Here is a 19,158-nt window from a genome sequence, read left to right on the forward strand (position 1 = left end):
ACAAACTGAAACCGGATTCCATAGCGGTTCCAGATTTCCACCCACATCATGCCAACCATAACACACGTTCCGTCAAGTGAAGCTTGTGGAAATGAAAATATAGGAGATTGTGTTTTGGGATCTGTGGGAATACCAGATACAAAAAACACAATTTATCCTGCTAGTTAAATAACAAAGTATCAAGTGCTTCTTGAAAAGACTGCACTAAATGGTCATGTTTGCTCCCTGTTCCAAGTTCTCTGGAAACTCTAGAGATTCAGAAGCTCTGAAGTGTGGTTGAACCAAAAGAACCAGACTGCTGCATTAACAGGTTAGCTCTAACTGAAAAGGATTTACCATTGCTTTATGTAGAATTATATGATTACAGTGCAACAGGAGGCTGCCTGGCAGTAGAAGTACTGATTTTGCTTATAATTTTACCTTCATGTATTTAATCTGCATTCAGCGTTTACGCCAATTATAACGCCATGGGTTTATTCAGAAGAACAGCATTGTGTGTTATTAATATTAAACAATGTACCCTGTTTGATGAATAGACAATTCAACAGGAGCTGTGTTTATGCTTAATGGGGATATTATCATAAACATACTAGCCGGCTAATTTAATAGTATAATGCAACAATGCAACACATCCTATAACTAGGTCAGCAAAACAAATGAGCTTTCCTCGCTTGTTTAAAATGGACTAAATTGTAAAATTAATCCCCCTGCAACAGGGACAAAAACAATAACCGCGAAAACCAATATAAATATAGCAGACCAAATGCGTCAGAAAACAGAGGCGCAGCTTTAACACTACCGATCGCAAGTCACTGGAATGAAAGGTTTCCATTCTATATCCATTCACATTTTCTTACCAACATTAAAAGTAGAAAAAAAAAAACAGAAAAAATATTCACTCGTAAAAGCAAACCTAAACTATAAATATAGACTATAATAAGGGATTATTGGGCCAAAGACAGAATAGAAGAAAGGCCATTTCTTTAGCGTCACCTCCCTAGTAGCACTTCCATTACATGTCATATCCCCAGCATAACCAGTCTGAGTCAGGCCATGACTAGTACTAGGAATATTCTCACTTTCCGGACCAAATTCAGTCATTACAGTGTCAAATTGAAACTTGTGTATTAGAAGGGATAATGTATCTCTAAGTCAGGGGTTCCCAACAACGGTCCTCAAGGTACACTAAAAGTCCAGGTTTTAAAGGATAGCCATAACTCAGTTATCACTAAAACCTGGACTGTTAGTGTGCCTTGAGGACAGAGGCACTGATTCAGAGACTGACGCTCTGAAAGAGCGCTCGCTCTGAATCTGGGCGCTTTTTTTTTTTTGTGGGCCTCCTGGCCGCTCGCATAGCTGTGGGTGACCACCCACAGCTATTGCGAGCGGCCAGGTTGATGGTCGCGATGGCAAAGACCATCACGACCATCGGGCTTGTGACGAGACCCTTGTGGTAGGGTCTCGTGGCTGCAAGCCCCAGAGAGTTTCTGGCTCTAATAGAGCCGGAAGCTCTCCCACTGACATCACTGGTGATGTCAGTGGGGTCACCCCCAAACGGTAGGCATTCCCGTCGCTAGCCGGGTCTCGCGCATGAGTACGACGGAGCTGGCTCCGTTGTGCGCATGCCCAGTGGGCAAACGTCGACCCGGTTGCGAGCGCTCACCACTTGCGGCCGGGTCTGAATCAGGCCCAGAGGTCGGGAAACACTGCTCTATAACATGATGTTAGAAGTTACCTGTGTGTTCCATGACCTGTATAAAAGCACAAGGCTTCCTTGTAATAGAACTACATTTTACATTGGGGGTACATTATTCACATTCATTTAACACAAGTTAGAATCGGAGTGAAATCACAAATGCACGTTGCCGCCAGTTTCTCATTTATTCAATGTCATTTTTCCACTTATTTGAAATAATTTGTGGATCCTTTAAAAAACGACTTTCTGATATTGTATACAGCTGGGAACACAGAGGCCCAGACAAATTATTGTAGGAGCTACATAATTTTTTTTTTTAATTCAAATTGAAGTAATCTAGGCTGAACTTAGTTGAGAAATAGAAGCAGGCCATAAGATACTGGCTAAAATAGGTTGTGTGGTAAAGAAGGAGAAAAAAAAAAAGGAGATCGGGAGATCGGGAGATCGGGAGATCGGGAGATCGGGAGATCGGGAGATCGGGAGATCGGGAGATCGGGAGATCCATATGTACTAAGCCTTGGTGAGAGATACAGTGGACAAAGATACAGTACCAAACAATCAGCACCTTTCACGTTACAGGCTCGCTCTCCAAGGCTTAGTACATAGACCCTATGGATTGTAAGCACAACTGGGGCAGGGACTGATGTAACTGGCCAAATATTCTCTGTAAAGTGCAGCAGAATATGTATGCGCTGTAGAATTGTTAATGAATAAACACGCAGTGACAACCACAGCTCACCACCAGCATTACAAGGTAATTCAATTATATGTGTCTATTCTAAGTTATGTAGTCAGGAAGCTGGTGGTCAAAAAGCCGATCGCCGGCTTCCAGACTGTGAAATCCCGGCATGGGACTAATGATAGGCATCTAAATACTGACACCTATCATCAGCCCCACGTCAAAATCCTGATGCCTGGCATACCGAACGTAGGTAAGCCAGGCGTCGGGACCTGTTAGGCGTGGGGGGGGGGGTTAGGTTTAGGGACTCCAAGTGGTGCTAAGGGTTAGGCACCCCACCCACCGGGCTAGGGAAAGGATGGGTTAGGGTCAGGCACCCCCAGGTTAGGTTAGGGGCGAGGTTAGGGTTTTAGGGTAAGGCACCCCTAAGGGAGGGTTAGGGTTAGAGGGGGGCAGAGGGGGAGGGTTAGGATACTTACCAGGCGCTGTTGGGATCTTCATCTGCCGAACTTCCTGTATCAGAGTTTCATCCGCCGGGCTTAGGTCCGGCGGTATGTCATACCGATTCCGTTTAATAAGTAGTAACAACTCAATCTGGTAGTCTATAGTAAACAGTCAAGATTGTGCTTTGATAAGAAGGAGATATCGGATTAGTTACTATGGATAACTCAACTACAGGGCTTTATTATTTGGTCCCCGTTGCACCAATTAATAAACTTATAAATAGTGCATTTGTTTTACATCTGGAAAAGCATGCCTAGTAATGAGTTCTCCACTGAATTGCAACAGTGATATGCAAAATACATCAGTTTAAAAATAAAAGGACAAGACTCAAACTCAGAGCAGTTATAACAATGAAGTCCTTTAGTAGAACGGTTGTGCTCTGCCCAATAGGAAATGCCCTTACCTCACTTCAATAGTTTTGTTTTTGCACTGTTCTGCAAAACAAGTGGCATCAGTGAGCCTACTTTACCCTTAACAAGGAATGCCACAACTGCCCAGCTTCTTCTCCATCAGCTGGTTCAAATATTTCCTTTGAAAGAAGATCCTGCACTGTAGCCAATATAAAGGCATACAATAAGATAAAATATAAAAAGAACACGATGGGGATATATGCAGATTTAGGATTAAACGTAAAAAAAAAAAAAATCTAGTGCTGCATTTGAGGAACAATTTGCTCCTGGAACAAACCATGTTGTAATGCCAGGGGTGCAAACACATTTATTTATTTATTTTTCATGCATTCAGGGAAACAGATCCTGGGCAGCTTTGTTTTTTACACTATAATTTAGAACAAAACAAGAACACAATCCTTCCCTAATCTCTATGAACATTTTAAATCTGCCGCACCCGCAGTGCAACATGGTTTTGCCAAGGAGCATATATGCTCTTTTTTTGCTCCTTTTTTTTTTAATTTGCTCCTAACTCTGCAATCGTCCCTGCAGGGCCGTAACTATGGTGGTGCGACCAGTGCCATGGCACAGGGCACTGCAGGGCAGGGGGCGCTGTTTGGGCCTGTCAATTTTCCCATTTATCATCATTCTCACTTTTAGCTTCCTCTTCTTGTATCCCCAGCATCTCCTGGCCTCTATCTCTTCCCTGCCCCTTCCCCATGAGGCCATGGTCCTTTTTCAGGTGCACTATCTTATGTCCTTATTTGAAACATGGGAGAGGGGGGAGCCAATGCTCTTTCTGGCACAGGGCACCAAAAAGTCTAGTTTCGACTCTGCGTCCCTGTGTTTTAGCAACAAACTGACTCATTTTCAGCACAACAGACAAGTACTGTAGTCTGGGCATATAAGCAGTACACCTGTATAGGAAACAGGTTTTTGTATGAGCTGAAGATAAAATATTTTCTGACCTTTTCTGGCAAAAGCCAAATAGGAAAAGTGAACAGAGGGTTCCTGGACAGCTAGATCAACATTTAAACAAACAAAATAAACAATTAGATGTCTACTTAAAACAGAAGAGACATATCACCAGCCAAGGGCACCTTTTCCTTTTTAAAGCATTATGCATGTTACTGTTACATCTGGGCAGTTCCGCAAAAAGCTACTGCCGGCCTAGTGCAGCCGTCATTCATATACGGTGGAATGAAATGTTTTGTGGGCTAAATCAATAGTCAGGTTGATGCAGAGTGCCAGATCACAGGCTGCCCCAGTGATGTCATGTGTTTCTAATCAACTGACAGACTGCACGCTTACACATATACTGATTCAGCTCAAAAACAGATTTCTACAACGTCACTTGTACTATGTGCAGCCCAAAAGGCTCCCCCAATATATATTTCACAGACTGAAGTACCCCTCGGCTCCAACTGAAAATAACGTTTAACAAAAAGCAATAAAAACAAGGACTAAAGTAATCACATCACGAGTACTTTGAATAATTGAATACTGGAGGGCATACTTACCTACTTTCTAAATGCCTCCCTCCTGGAGGGGACACCCAGGTAGGTGGTGCGGAGTGGTCTGGTGCCACGAATCACCCACTATACAATACTGAAATTCATGGTATTGTGTAGTGGGGGATGGAGCTTCTAGCCCCTGGATGTTTGCTTCTTTGGGGAAGTGGGCGGGATCTGGGGGGGCTGGCAACTGCCTGAAATCCCTGAGTCTAAAGGACACATTTCTGAAAGAGTTGGCAAGCAAGCTTTAGGGGGCACTTCGTAGACAGACAGACAGACAGACAGACAGACAGACACACACACACACACACACACACACACACACACACACACACACACACACACACACACACACACACACACACACACACACACACACACACACACACACACACACACACACACACTTCATTCTAGCAACCCTGCCCCAACCTGTGCAATACATCCTTCCTGGGGTGCCACTCTCTGCTCTGGTGCTTCCAGCACACTCTGGTCTATATCTCAGCAGTTTGATGCATCAGCTGAGTGTGCTAGAAGAACCAGAGCAGAGAGCGACACCCCAAGCAGGGTGCTAGAATGAATACTTATACATACAGTCAGGTGCATAAATATTGGGACATTGACAGAATTTTCATATTCTGGCCTCTATTCACCACCACAATGGCTTTGAAATGAAACAAACAAGATGTGCTTTAACTGCAGACTTTCAGATTTAATTTGAGTGTAATTACATCCAAATCAGCTGAACAGTGTAGGAATTACAACGGTTTCTATATGTGCCTCCCACTTTTTAAGGGGCCAAAAGTAATGGGACAAACTAAACAATCCTAAATCTAACTTTCACTTTTTAATACTTTGTTGCAAATCCTTTACTTTACTCTCGTGTTACTCAGTATGTCCAGAAAAATCAAGTTGAAAAAAATAATAAGCCTGCCTGGGTGCAGCAGAATAGAATACATAGGGGGAAGGGCCCTATATTGCACACCCTAAGCCAGGGCCGTAGCTACGGTAGTGCGGCCGGTGCCATCGCACCACAGGTCAGGGGGCACTGTTTGGGCATGTCAAATTTCTGTTTATTATCATTCTTGCTTGTAGCTTCCTCTTATTTCATCCCCAGCATCTCCTGGCCTCTCCTATCTCTTCCCTGGCCCTTGCCCATGAAACCATGGCCCTTTTTTGGGTGCATTATGTCCCTTTGAAAAATGAGGGGGGCGCCAATACTCTTTCTGGCACAGGGCACCAAAAAGTCTCGTTACGGCTCTGCCCTAAGCACAATGTGGGGTGCTACCTGCTGAGAGTTGTAGTGCTGCAAGCAGAAAAAAGAAACATATGTAATTGCACACTCTAACCATGCTGAACCTAACAATAATACTGCTAAATTGCATCAAAGAGGTTCTTAGCATAATGCTGGCCATAATTATGAGCCTGCCCACCGCGTCCAGGTGACCTACTATATACATGCAGTGTGTCAGTTTTGGGACTGGTATTGGGGTGCGGGGCTCTCTGGGCTGGTGTGGCTGGACTGTTTCATGGCATCATAATGTACACTTTTTAACTTCTTTAGTTTGTTTTTTATATATGTAGCACTTTATACACTTTTAATTATAACCTCCTACTTATGTAGGACTTTACACATAGGCTTTCTTTATTATTCTTTAACCCTCACACTAGTGTGATGCCATGGGGCGGTTCTGCTGGGTTGGCCTGGGGGTCCCATGCCCTATATTTGTTCCATAGGAGTGTTACGGACCTGCCTGACAGGTCACATGGATGCGGTGGGCAGGCCCATAATTATGGCCATTATTATGCTAAGAACCTCTTTGATGCAATTTAGCAGTATTATTATTAGGTTCGGCATGGTTAGAGTGTGCACTTGCATATGTTTCTTTTTTCAGAATAGACACAGGAAATTCACTGCAAAGGGTGTTTCACCTTAAAATAAATATTTAGGGGGGGGGGGGCTGTTTATGTTTGCAAAGCATTTTGGCTGCATGAACGATAGCCAAGTAGCGCACGTGGGAATGAACGCATTCCACTAGGATTAAATAAAATTAAATAAAATTCCAAAATAGGATATAGACACATTATGTTGCAAATCCTTGGGACCCATGAATACTTTTTACAAAAGATATGAAACAGTTACTATTCTAAAGTCACATTATCAAAACAGTATGGCAAACAACACAGCGACCAAAGCAAGGTCAGTCCAAAAATAGTTCTAATACACAAGTACGGGCACAGCAAACAGAATAGAAAGGGGGAAAAAAACACACACACAGACACACACACAATCAAGTGAGAGATAGGCAAGCAAATTATTGGTGCTCAACTGCATCGAGTGGTGATGTTAATAATTGACCTAGTTGCTTCAATAGGCAGAAATGTATGAGACATGTTGCTGGATGCTGGTAGCTGGAAATCTCCATCTTGTACCTTCCCCCCAGCCCCTCCCCCCACTAATATTCCCAGAGCAGCCCGGCGCTCGCATTGTCAGCTGGGGAGCTGCAGCCCAGTACAATGACTGCCTGTTGATTGTCAACTTGCCTTTTATGCAGGTTTCGTCATACTGATCAAAGAGGTCATTGAAATACATGGGAAAGAGGCTTGTGTTGTGGGAGTCTCCGCTATCTATTGCTGTATCACATTATTTGCTTGGCAGGATATGATATAAATGAAAAAAAATAATTAAATATTATATTATATATATTTTATATACATATATATATATATATATATATATATATACACATATATATATACACACACACACACACACATTAATTATATATATATATAGTATTATTGAAAGAGTGTCACTGTACATTGAAATGGCAATCTGCAATTACTACAAGAGAACAAGTATTTAATTTGGTGTTTAAAAAAAAACAAACAAAAAAAAATAAAAAACCACACATACTTTATGAAAAATCTCTGCCCGTCAACTCATATTTTACCGACAGTTTTGTTAACATTTACAGACACACTGGGGTCAATCCAATTAGTTGTGAGCAGGGCAATGTGCCGTTACTACAGCGTGGAAATGCCAGCGATGGCACCTCTTATCACCATCAGCCCCTATGGGTCTGCGAACAAACTTTCGCGAGTCCAGAGCTACTGTAAACGCTGCATATGGCCACACTTACGACTCGCGGCTAATTGAATTGACCCCATTATGTTATAACAAAACGTCACCGAACGTGACGACAGCAGCTACATCTGGACAAGGGCTTATAGTGACGCAGTGGTCCGACGAAGCAGAATAAACTCAAACAGATCTGCAAAGACACACATTAATAGCCAGATACCTAGCTTTTGTTATAGCATGTAATGAGGTACTGGTTAAGAACTTTGTATAATCAGAAGAGTTTTGTCATACACCATCACTACTATGTACAGATGGGCAAGGTATGAAGAGAATTCAGGGTTCCACAGATATATTTCACCTGTGATCAAAGGATAATTCAGAGGAAATTGAATGGCCAGACTACTGAACTAATACTAGGATGAATTTGTTGTCCTGTTCGACCTTGTTCTTGTGCAGAGCCCTTACCAGAAGGGAAGCGGATAAGCATGAGGTGTCCATAGGTCTGTCCAAGTATTTTCTCAAATAAGGAAAATTTCAATATAAGGGAGCTCAGGGAAACCAAAGTCTGACAAATTATTGAATTCCGTGAGACATAAGATGCTTGGAAGGAAATTTGAAAATAGTAAAAAAGTTATTATCTTCATAAAAGGAGGTGCCTTCACCTACAGATGTGGAGGCAGCAGGAGAAGGCCCAACCAAGCTCTTAATTTCATACTTTGCTACTTTTGGAGGGAAAATTGGAGTCTCCCTTGAAACAGTCACCACAGTAAGAACAGAAATGCTCTGCATAGGAGATAATGCCATCATCCTCCCTATCAATTGTGTTTTGAGACAGAAAAGCTATAAACTCCTGAGTCGGGGGTCAATTTCCACGGGGGAATCTTTAGTGATAGGGAACCGGTGTCTTTCCAGAACACCAGAAAAATGATGGACTGACAAGAGGGGAGCACGGATTTTAAATAATTTATAACAATTCTCAAGACAAACAAAAGAACAAGGATGGGGTCCCTGTGTACTGTGACTGTCTGGGAGACACATAAACAGGTCACCTAAAAAAGGTGTGATCTGACTGCATACTTGGGAAGGGGTAAGGTGCTATTGTTAAGCCAAACCCCATAAAACACATCCCTGAACAGTTGACGTTTCCATTGGAATCTTATGAACCCCTTGCCACATCGGTAGGTTCAAAGGAGCCCATTTATCAACGAGTTTTATCATATGCAACAAGTTTTAAAACTCGTTGCGTATGGTGAATGGTGCTCCAGCCAATCAGCTCCCAACTGTCATTTTTCAAACTGCTGACAGTTGGGAGCTGAATGGCTGGGCACCATTATCATAATTTTTAATACTCGTTGCGTATGATAAAAGTCATTGATAAATGAGCCCCAAAGTCAGCAGCCACTATGGACATTGCATTCACCATGCTTGAGAGTTAAAAGTAAAAAAAAAAAAAAAAAAAAGACCCTACTAGCTTGGTATGCGCAAGCTGACATAAGGGGACCAAATTCTGGTTGAGGAATGTGCCCAGTGTGAAGTTACAGAGGTTCTTACTTCTACTTCTCAGCCCATTGGTGATAGACGGATCGATCTCCTGTACTGGCACTCACAATAGCAATACAAAAACAGTCAAGGTGCCTTCCAAATTTAAAGTCTACTGTACAGCTGACTGGCGGTACTCATGGTCTATTAATCAAGATATCCTGACTTAATTGAGTAAGAGACCACCAGCTAGGAGGACCTGCATAATCTAGTCTATTTTTAAAGTACTTTTAACCAATAAAAACAAACGAAAAGAGCGTCTGACATGTGTACAAGAAGCAGCATACAAATGTACTTATCTGTCTATAAATTGGAGTCCAAAAAGTAGCAACAGGTAAGCATCCATCAACGTCCTTACTCAGAAATAACCCAATGCATAATATATATATGCATACATACATTACACACACACATACATATATATACACACACACACACACACACACACACACACACACACACAGTTGGCTTAAAAAAGGGGTCTCAATGGCCTGAAGCCCTACTGTATCTAAATACTGTTTTATCGCATGACTAACTGCAGTTGCTTTTTCCATAACATATACCGAAAAGTCGAAAACACATACAAATACATGCCTCCCACTATCCCTCTTCAGCTCTTTTCTGACAAAATGACTTCTGATAAATGGTCAGTGACTCAATACCTTCCAGAGGAGAAGCAGAAAAACATGACATTTAAATTGTTGCTTTGAAATCTGACGCTCCACTGTAATGCCTCACCCCACAGTAATGCCTCACCACACTGTAGTGCCTGGGGTCATTGTGTGACCTCATCTGGCAAGTCAGGAAATGAGAAACTTTAAATCTATCACCTGCCCAGTTCACCTGGAAGAAAGGAGGCCACAGGAAAACAAAGACTGATGATAACTTTGGCACGCCTCTCCTCTGATGTGGCTTTTTTTTTTTTTTTTTAAAGCCAGTCTTTAAAAGAGGGACAATATGTCACCAAAACAAAACTAAAATACCGAACATGATGAAAAAAGAAGTTTATAGTTCCGCATGTTTCTCTGTAGGGTTTTTTTCCCCCTATGCAGCACAATTGTAAGGATATATTATTTATATGTAAACCAACTGCAGCGTGAGAGATAAGCGGAGAGAATGCAGTAGAGCCTAATGAGGAATCAGGGCAAGCGGCCAGACTGTAGCATATGCTTAGGTCCGTAGCGTAACAGAGTACACAGATGTACATGATCGCAACCCACAACCCTTTCGCCCAACAATTTTTGAAAAATTGCCATTTCACTGCAATCGGCTACAATACGGTATTCTTGCCTATTTGGTTGTAATTCCACACATTTCTTCCCACCCTACTGTGACACATTTATCTGAATTTTCCATTGCAGACAAGTTCCAAAAATGAAAAGTCCTTGTAGTCACAATCAGCCAGATAAAGTTAGCAACAAAACTTCTACTCAGGAAGGTTTTTAACCGGGAACATGAAGAATGTTTTGAAGACCAGAGAACAGACCATGGAACTGAAAACCACTACTACTGAAATCACCATCATGGCTTGTATTGATTATAATGAAATGACGGATAAACAAATCGCTGCCACGAGAATAATCCTGTCAGGAAATGGAACATTATTTTCTGCTGGGAAACTGCAGGTAATTCGGATATTTACGGTTAGACCGGTTTGTCAGCACATTACAAAAACAGGTAAGTCACCTATAGTTCCTCTATTTCAAGAAAGGTCAAAAGGGAGAGAAAGTAAAACTGCTCCTGTCTCCTGCACACAGCCATTATGTGGTCTGAGCCATTATCCATAAGACTTAGAGGAGATGTACTAAGCCTTGGAAAGAGAAAGAGGATGGAGATAAAAGTACCAACCAATCAGCTCCTGTCATTTTACATGCTGTGTTTGAAAAATGACAGGAGTCCGATGGGTTGATACTTTCCCTCTCTCCAAGGCTTTAGTACATCTACCTCTTAAACCTATCTATCCACCACTGACATCAATGTCAATTAATAGGAGACATTCTTAAAAATAGTTGCCTCTGGAAGATATAGGGAATAAATAACCATTTAAAACAAAATACTACAGATACAGCATTCTGAAAACATACACTACATGCAGCCTAAGTTACTTAACCATTCTAAAGGGGGGGGAATTAATTGGCTAGAGCTGTGTCGCCCGACAACACCACGATGTCCAGCTGCAGACATTACCGTTTAATACGGTAGGAATCCTTTGCTTGTTTTTCTGTGCTCCTATTTGTCATGTGAAGAAATAGGAGTAAAGATTCCGGTGGCTGTGAGCCTCTTCCTGACCATTACAGAGGCACTCCGCGGCACAGCGCTAGTAACGGATTCTCCACATTAAAAGGCATGATCGTATTTTGCCATAAAACCTGTCAAGGGAGATATTTTTAACTAACAGAGGAGCTACATGCAAAGTGTCATGCAAGTCACAACTTTAAAACTAGTGAAGTGGGCGTGGCATTGAGTGTGCGATTCTCTGCATAGGGTTGTCAATATGGCTCCGCTCCCTGATGGTGCAAACTACCATCTTGTGATGCAGGAAGCAGGGCCATGAAGACGTGAATTGTGTAGTCACATTACCAATACACACAGGAAGGGAAGGTCTAAAAATTAGTGAAGTATTGGTTACAGTGAAGTTTAGGAGGAAAGAAAGCTATATCCTTTGTGTCAAGCAGGATGGAATCAAGGCATACTATCATGACAATGGTTCGGTCACACAGCCACAGCATTCCAACCACAATGTAAAACTCATCAACACATCATTACTTACCGATCACAATTACGTCCTGACGGAATTCTCTACTCCCGAGAGCATTGGTGACTACACATAGAAACGACCGGTTGACGCGCTCGTCCACTTCGTCCACATATAGAATATTGTCCTTTGCCCGGACAGAGGTAGGGAGCGGAGATCCGTCCACACTGTGGGGAGAGAGCATACAGAGAATGGTTTCTAATCTCTTGTGTCACAATACTACATAAGGATCATTGGATCAAGCAGGGTCTGGATTTATACCATAAGACCCCTAGACTGTAATGGTTTATGTCTAACCATGAAAACTCACAAGGTTTACAGATGCATTGGCAAAGTCTAATGTTGAATAAAATGGGTGGAATTTCATGGTTCTGGTTATAGCCACATAAATGGGCTGGGCTATTACTGCTGGGAATTTTGAATGGTGCTATTTATACTTTTATGAATGGGGCTAATAGTAATATGAACATTTATAGTATTATAGAACTTCTAGTCGGGGAGCTACTATTTAGAGAGTTAGGATCAAGGACATCATTCGGGATCAGGGCTACACTTGCCGTGCGCTACATGCAGCCACCATGTGCATTCTGGTACTTGTAGTGCCACCAGTACTTACACTAAGTTACAGTTTGCAAAGGGTAAAACTGGGTGTTTAACATCCGGATTTACAATATTATTTAAATGTTTTCAAAAATCCACAAGTGGTTTAAGTTTTCAGTCTCCAAACCACAGGATAGTAAATCCGTATGCCGCGTGTTGGAAACTGCAGACAATACCGACCACTAGTACATATACCCCTAACTCCACCCTATGCGTCCGACACCTATATGCATGAGCCTCATAGAGCAAATGAAAACTCTAGGCTAGCCTATTTACCAGCGTTTGGTCACAGGTGTGCTCTATCTTCAACAACATACGTACACTATCACCATTTCTACTCACGTTTTCCAGCTATATGATGTGGGAGGGGGGTTTCCTCGGCCGTTACAAGTCAAATGAACACCATTGCGATTTAAGTGCCAGTTGCCATCAAATCCTTCAACGGTAGCCATAGGGGTGTCTACAAGAGTCAGGCGTCACAATTTAGGCATTTGGAAACAGATGTTTTTGGTTTTTTTTACCAGCTATGCTAAAGTATAGGTGGAGAGAATACTAAAAAGGACTGCATCACTGACAGAAGTAGTAGTATTAGAACATAAATGGTACTTACACTGCACAGACAGTTTCAAAGGAACGGGTGTCTCAGTTGACTCATAGTCGATGATACATTTGATCGGCATCCCATCAGCTGTCCATGTTGGCGTAATCAAATACTGGCTGAAGACAGTGGATGTTCCATCGCTGTTATTAGTTATGGTATTGCTCACATTGCCAGCAAGACTCGTCTGCCATGTGATCCGAGGCAGAGGCCTTCCATTGGCCGACTTGCATGTAGCTACAACCTGTTCCTGGTCACCAGCCACTACTCCAGGACTGGCCTCTGCAGAGTTTTGCGGCACCGCTGTAAAGAGATAAGGATATATACATCTACAGAATTTTGTGCACTAGGAAACTAATTTATTGTGGTCAGATAGCATATAATTTAATAACGTTACATATAGCAACCCATATCTGAAAACAAAACAAAATAAATAAAATATCGGAATATTAAAAAAAAGCAGCCGTCAGCTAGCTTCATTGCTTTGGGATTTCTTACCTTTGACGGTCAGCGTGGTGGCGGCCTTGCGGTTACCATGTGGAAAGGTGGTTACCTCACACACATATTCTCCTTCATCGGTGGCACGGGCATTCAGAATCTGGAGTGTTGCGTTGGTCTTTGAGGGCTCCAGCAGCTGGAAGCGGGCTGCGTCGCTCGGGTAGCTGCCAAGGAGAGGACTGTAAGCCACCACATTGACGCCGTCCTTCACCCACATTATTTGGCTCACGTGCACGTTGGGGTCTTGGTTGGTGATCGTGCATGGCAAAATTACCTCCTGACCAATGATACCGGTCAACTTGTCTCTGACGTAGACCTGTTGGGCCTGCAGGACTGAGAGAGTAGAACAGAGTGAATATAGTACAAGGTAACAAAGAAAAAGAATAGTGAGGCATGTATTGCAGATTAAACTAATAAAAAGGTAGACTATAGATAGGCATTGCTCGTGTACTGTATTCTGTGAGTACTAGCTCATTGATAGGTTTGTTACATACTGGAACTGTGAGGTCCACACAGCATACAACGTAACAAAAAATGTGGACTTCTTATGGGAGAGCCAAGGTACAGTAAAGGTATTGAGTAGAATTCTATAGAAAGAACAGCTTGATACTTGGCCCAAATAATTGCTGCACACCTGAGGCAAGTTTGATTGTTCTAGAGCAGGGGTGGGGAACCTTTTTTCTGCCGAGGGCCATTTTGATATATAGAATATTATTTGCAGGCATGGTGTAGGCCACGCCCCCTCCGTGAGATATCACACTGATATTGATTACAGCAATGCCCGGAGCATCCTGAGGATACTCCGGGGAGCTGTAAGGGCAGCGGTGTGACTGTCTGAAGCATCCTAAGGACACTACAGGCAGCACTGCTGCATAGATTCCGGCTGCATGGTGCCATTCTAGGCACCCTGCTAGCCAGATGAGGTGAGCAGAAAAAAGCTCTAAAGGGCCAGACCAAATGATGCCGTGGGCCTTATACGGCCCCTGGGCCTGAGGTTCCCCATCCCTGTTCTAGAGTGACAGTGTATGGAAATTGTAACCATAGTCCCAGAATGTATCAATAAAATGGTAAAAAGGGGATTTAAGCAACTTAAATGGCTAATTGGAATTTCAAGACGGTAGTGAGCCTTACTGTTTCTGTATGTTTTCTAGGCAGTTATGTGGGGGTGGAGGACACAGAATCCGCCAAAAGGTTCTGAGTTGTTGCCTAGTACATAGGCAAATCCTATCACTAATAATGGAAAGCTCGCTGTCAAATCATCCACATTAACACCGGAAAGAAGGAAACACCCTGAAGCAACTGGAAAGGATTGCTCTTTTCTGTCTTATGTCCATGGCAGATGTGGGTTTCCTCAATCCCTTGTACATCAACAGCTTACAAAACAAGAACAGTTAAAGTAAATCAGAGGACAGCACCCAGATACTAAAGCGGCCATACATCAACAAAAAGCATGGCGGGGAATGAGATCATAGGGGGCCAGGTGAATTTTCTGTTTCCACCACCAACACCCGATAAGCTTCGGCTAATACTAGCCAAAACTGGCATACAAGCTAATAAAAGATACATTTTACACTACACCTATTAGCGCCGATGTGCAGAGCAACCCAGATCATTTTTTTTTTCCTGAATGACCAATATCAATGCACTTGTGAGGAATATAATGAATGAACATGCTATAAAAATGCAGTAACACATACAGTGGCTATAAAAGTATTCATCTTAGTGATATGGTTTGCGTGAATTTTTTTTTTTTTGGACAGATTTATTACAATTGATTTATTCTGGGATTCTTAACACCCATCTGCAAAATTTTATACAATGGGAAACAAACAACAAAACCCCAAAAGTTTTATCCTTAAGCTGGGTACCCACTGGAGCGATGTCGGGCCGATTTGCCATTTTGTAACAAGAAAAACGCCTACATCGCTCAGTGTGTACAGACGATTGCGCACTCCCGCAGTCGCTAGGTTTGAAGTGCTGCACATCAAACCTAGCGATATCGCTAGCAACCTGTAGTGAGTTAAGGACGAAACAGTGATTGTTCCATCGTTCATTAAGTGTGGACGGGCAATCCCCGTTCAAGGGTATTCATTCCTCGGAAACTAATGGCCATCACTTCAGTGTGAACCCAGCTTTATTCTTTACAAATAAAAATACAGTTGATAGTTGATCTGTATTATTCTCTACCAGCTTTCAACATCTGGAAGTTTCACCCAACTTCTTCACTTTACTGCGTTAGCTACGTCATGTGAACAGCAATTTTAAGTCATTCCACAGATTTTCAATGGGATTAAGGAGGCGTCAGACCATAGAAACTTATATATATATATATATATATATATATATATATATATATATATGATATTCACCATTTCCCACAAAAAGATAAAACTATATGATATTGGGCTGCACTATTCATGTACAGATCAGAACCATACAGCAGAACACAGCCTGGTGGATGAATTGGTGATGCTCCACTTACATAAACATCTGTTAGAATGGAATCGGTATGATATCCTGGCGGCCGCATGGCCGGGAGCTTGAATCCTGGCAGCGGCAGCCTAACAAAACAGCAGAGCCCGGCAGCGGAAGCCCGACAGCACTGGAACTCCCGATCGTCCTAATGTAAGTATCTACTAATCTAACCCCCCCTAACCCTACCTTAGGGGTGCCTAACCCTAACCTCCCCCTCCTGTGCCTAACCCTAATCCCCCCTCTAAGTGCCTAACCTCCCCCCTTCTCTGCTGCCTAAGCCTAAATCCCCCGGGGGGGACGTAGGGTTAGGCACCCCCCCCTGGGGGATTTAGGTGCCTAACCCTAACCCTCTCTCCGCCTAGCCTAATCCTTATCCTCCAGGGGGGAGTGCCTAAGTCCCCCCCGGGAGCCCTAAACCTAACCCTCCCCCCCCCCCCCTCGTGGCTGTCTGCTGGCGGCGCCCGGCATCCCTTCAATTGGGATGCCGGACGCTGGTCACCTAGCATCGGAAAAATTACAGGCGTCTAGATTTAGATGCCTGTCATTTAACCCTCGCCGGGATAATGCAGTCGGGAAGCTTACGTCAGCCGGCTTCCCAATTGCATCCCGTTAGGCTCAAAGTACTGTATCCTAATGAATGATCAAAGGCCACTAGAGAGACCACAAATAACACACGCCGGCTAAAGAGCGCAGCCGGCGCAACCAGAGACAGCAGCTCGAAACCAACTGCAAGTCAGCACAGAACGATCACTGCAGAGATCAGTTTTGAGTTAATGGTTCCTAGTCGGTGGAATTATTCCATGGCTCGCGATATGTTGCATGGACAGTTCTACATAGATCAAAAGTGATCGCAGCATATGTGCAGTTATTATATCTAGAATGTTTTTGAAATATATTTTACAATCTTTTAAGTATTTTAACATTTATCTTTTTATAATAACATAGCATGATAGGTTTTTAGTTTATATACTACACAAATTTCAAATATTTATTCCATTAATTCATTGAATAGTTCATAATACACACTGTATATAGAAGTTAGTTTTAGAATGGCTTTTAGAGCTAATTTTTTGTTAACATTTCAGATATATTTTTGTTCAACAATGGATTTTTTTTTCTTTTTTATCACCCTGCACAGATATTATAATCCTATCGATATTCTCTCCCGACTCTGCAATGGATTCTCTAGCAAGAGAGCTTTTCACATGGACTCCATTTGGAAAGAAACACTCCCCCACTCTACTCAGTCCACATTGCATGGTTTAGCAGAGCTCCTCTTTGTAACTTCAGGAAGAAACACTCCGTAATCACGTTTCCATGATTTCCTGATCCAGACCAAATAATGATCAGGATCGTCAAGTCTGAGATTTTTAATCTGAGGAATTTCTCCAATCTGTCGATGGATCAACTGATCAACGATGTCCGCAGATCGACGAATTGCGGCTCTGATGTATGGGCCCCTTTACCTGATGTGGTATTGTTTGTTAAAATTAGAGATGAACTGTTTGGATCTTTTGCCAAGCTCGGATCTCAGAACAAGGCAAAAAAAAATCATCTTTTTCGGACCTCTCTATACAGACCTCCGTGAAAGATGATGTCTTGCCGTGTTTTGAGATCCGAACTTGGCAGGAAGATCTGAGCCGAAACAGAATCTCTAGTTAGAATTGGATAAAAAGGGTCGTCTGCGAGCCCTAAGTGTATATCCCCTGAACATCAGGGAAGATTGTCCTAAGCACCTTTAGCAAGGGACTCCTCTTTATAAAGACGTTTTGAGCAATAAACATCTTGCCTTACATTGCCTGCATCTGCTTGTATCCTGTGCCTACCAAAATAGCGTAAAACACTATTCCATTCTCCGGCTATTCTGGATTGAGCTAGGTGGGTACACACCTAGCAGATATATTTGCAGATTGAGTGATCTGCAGATATATCTGTAGATGATGGTCGTTCATATACACTGAACCATCATCATCTACCAGGCAGCCCCGGGTCCCGCTGGTCGGGGGGCGGACTTCCCTGGAGCTGCCGCTGCATGTGTACGGGTGATTGGCTGATCGCCCGTAAACAGTTGACGATGGACCGATATATCTGTCCATCGTCTGTGCAGTAAAGCCGATGCAATATGTCTGCGAATTACGTAGTTCACAGACATATCGCTGGTACACACTGGCCAATGGGCACCAGATATATTAGCCAATCAATTGATAGGCCAATATATCGGTCAGTGTGTGTACCCAGTTTTACTCAGCGACGTGTAAACACCCTCTATTCTATCAGTGACAAAAATCTGTAATCTCCTAGCGGAGCGAGGTCAACAACCGGTCATTCCCCTACTCTACTCCATCCACATTACATTGTTTAGCAGAGCTCCTCTTAGTAGCTTCAGGAAGAAACACTTGGTAATCATGTTGCCTGCATAACAAGCAGCAACGGATTACTTTTTATCCTTCTCGGATAAGGGATTTCTAGTTAAAAGAAATGCTAAAACCTGTATGTCATCATTTATTTTCAGTTTCATCTTACTAAAAATAAAAAATACACATTCACAGGTACTTTACACTGATTAGTAATACTGTACATTGGTTTGCGACAAGAAAAAAATAAAAAACATAATTCAATTATAAAAGAGAAACAAACAAACAAACCACTTAAATGAAGACACATCACAAACTGCATAAACTGCCACAGTACACAAAGAACATAAATATCAGCTTCAAAAAAACAGAAGTTTCCAAGACCAATACAATTTCCCTATTGTAAATCCAATTAGCGGGCAGTGTTTATTTACCAGGAATTTAAACTATTGGTGCCATGTATTTAGTGTGA

The 19,158-nt window shown here is 42.5% G+C and overlaps 1 protein-coding gene across 2 annotated transcripts in view; it reads right to left on the reverse strand.

Annotated features, from left to right (window-relative positions):
* Window positions 1–19,158, reverse strand: part of NECTIN2 (nectin cell adhesion molecule 2) — a 73,985-nt gene that overhangs the window by 33,976 nt on the left and 20,851 nt on the right. For both annotated transcript variants that reach the window (XM_088450905.1, XM_088450904.1), the window contains exons 2-5: window positions 13,858–14,190; window positions 13,372–13,662; window positions 13,104–13,221; window positions 12,177–12,328 (exon numbers count right to left, since the gene is read on the reverse strand). In XM_088450905.1, coding sequence (XP_088307031.1) covers window positions 12,177–12,328; window positions 13,104–13,221; window positions 13,372–13,662; window positions 13,858–14,190 — 894 coding nt within the window. The remainder of the gene's footprint in view (window positions 1–12,176; window positions 12,329–13,103; window positions 13,222–13,371; window positions 13,663–13,857; window positions 14,191–19,158) is intronic.

Source organism: Taudactylus pleione, unplaced genomic scaffold, assembly GCF_031769625.1.
Source record: "Taudactylus pleione unplaced genomic scaffold, aTauple2 ptg000535l, whole genome shotgun sequence".
Classification (NCBI taxonomy): Eukaryota; Metazoa; Chordata; class Amphibia; order Anura; family Myobatrachidae; genus Taudactylus; species Taudactylus pleione.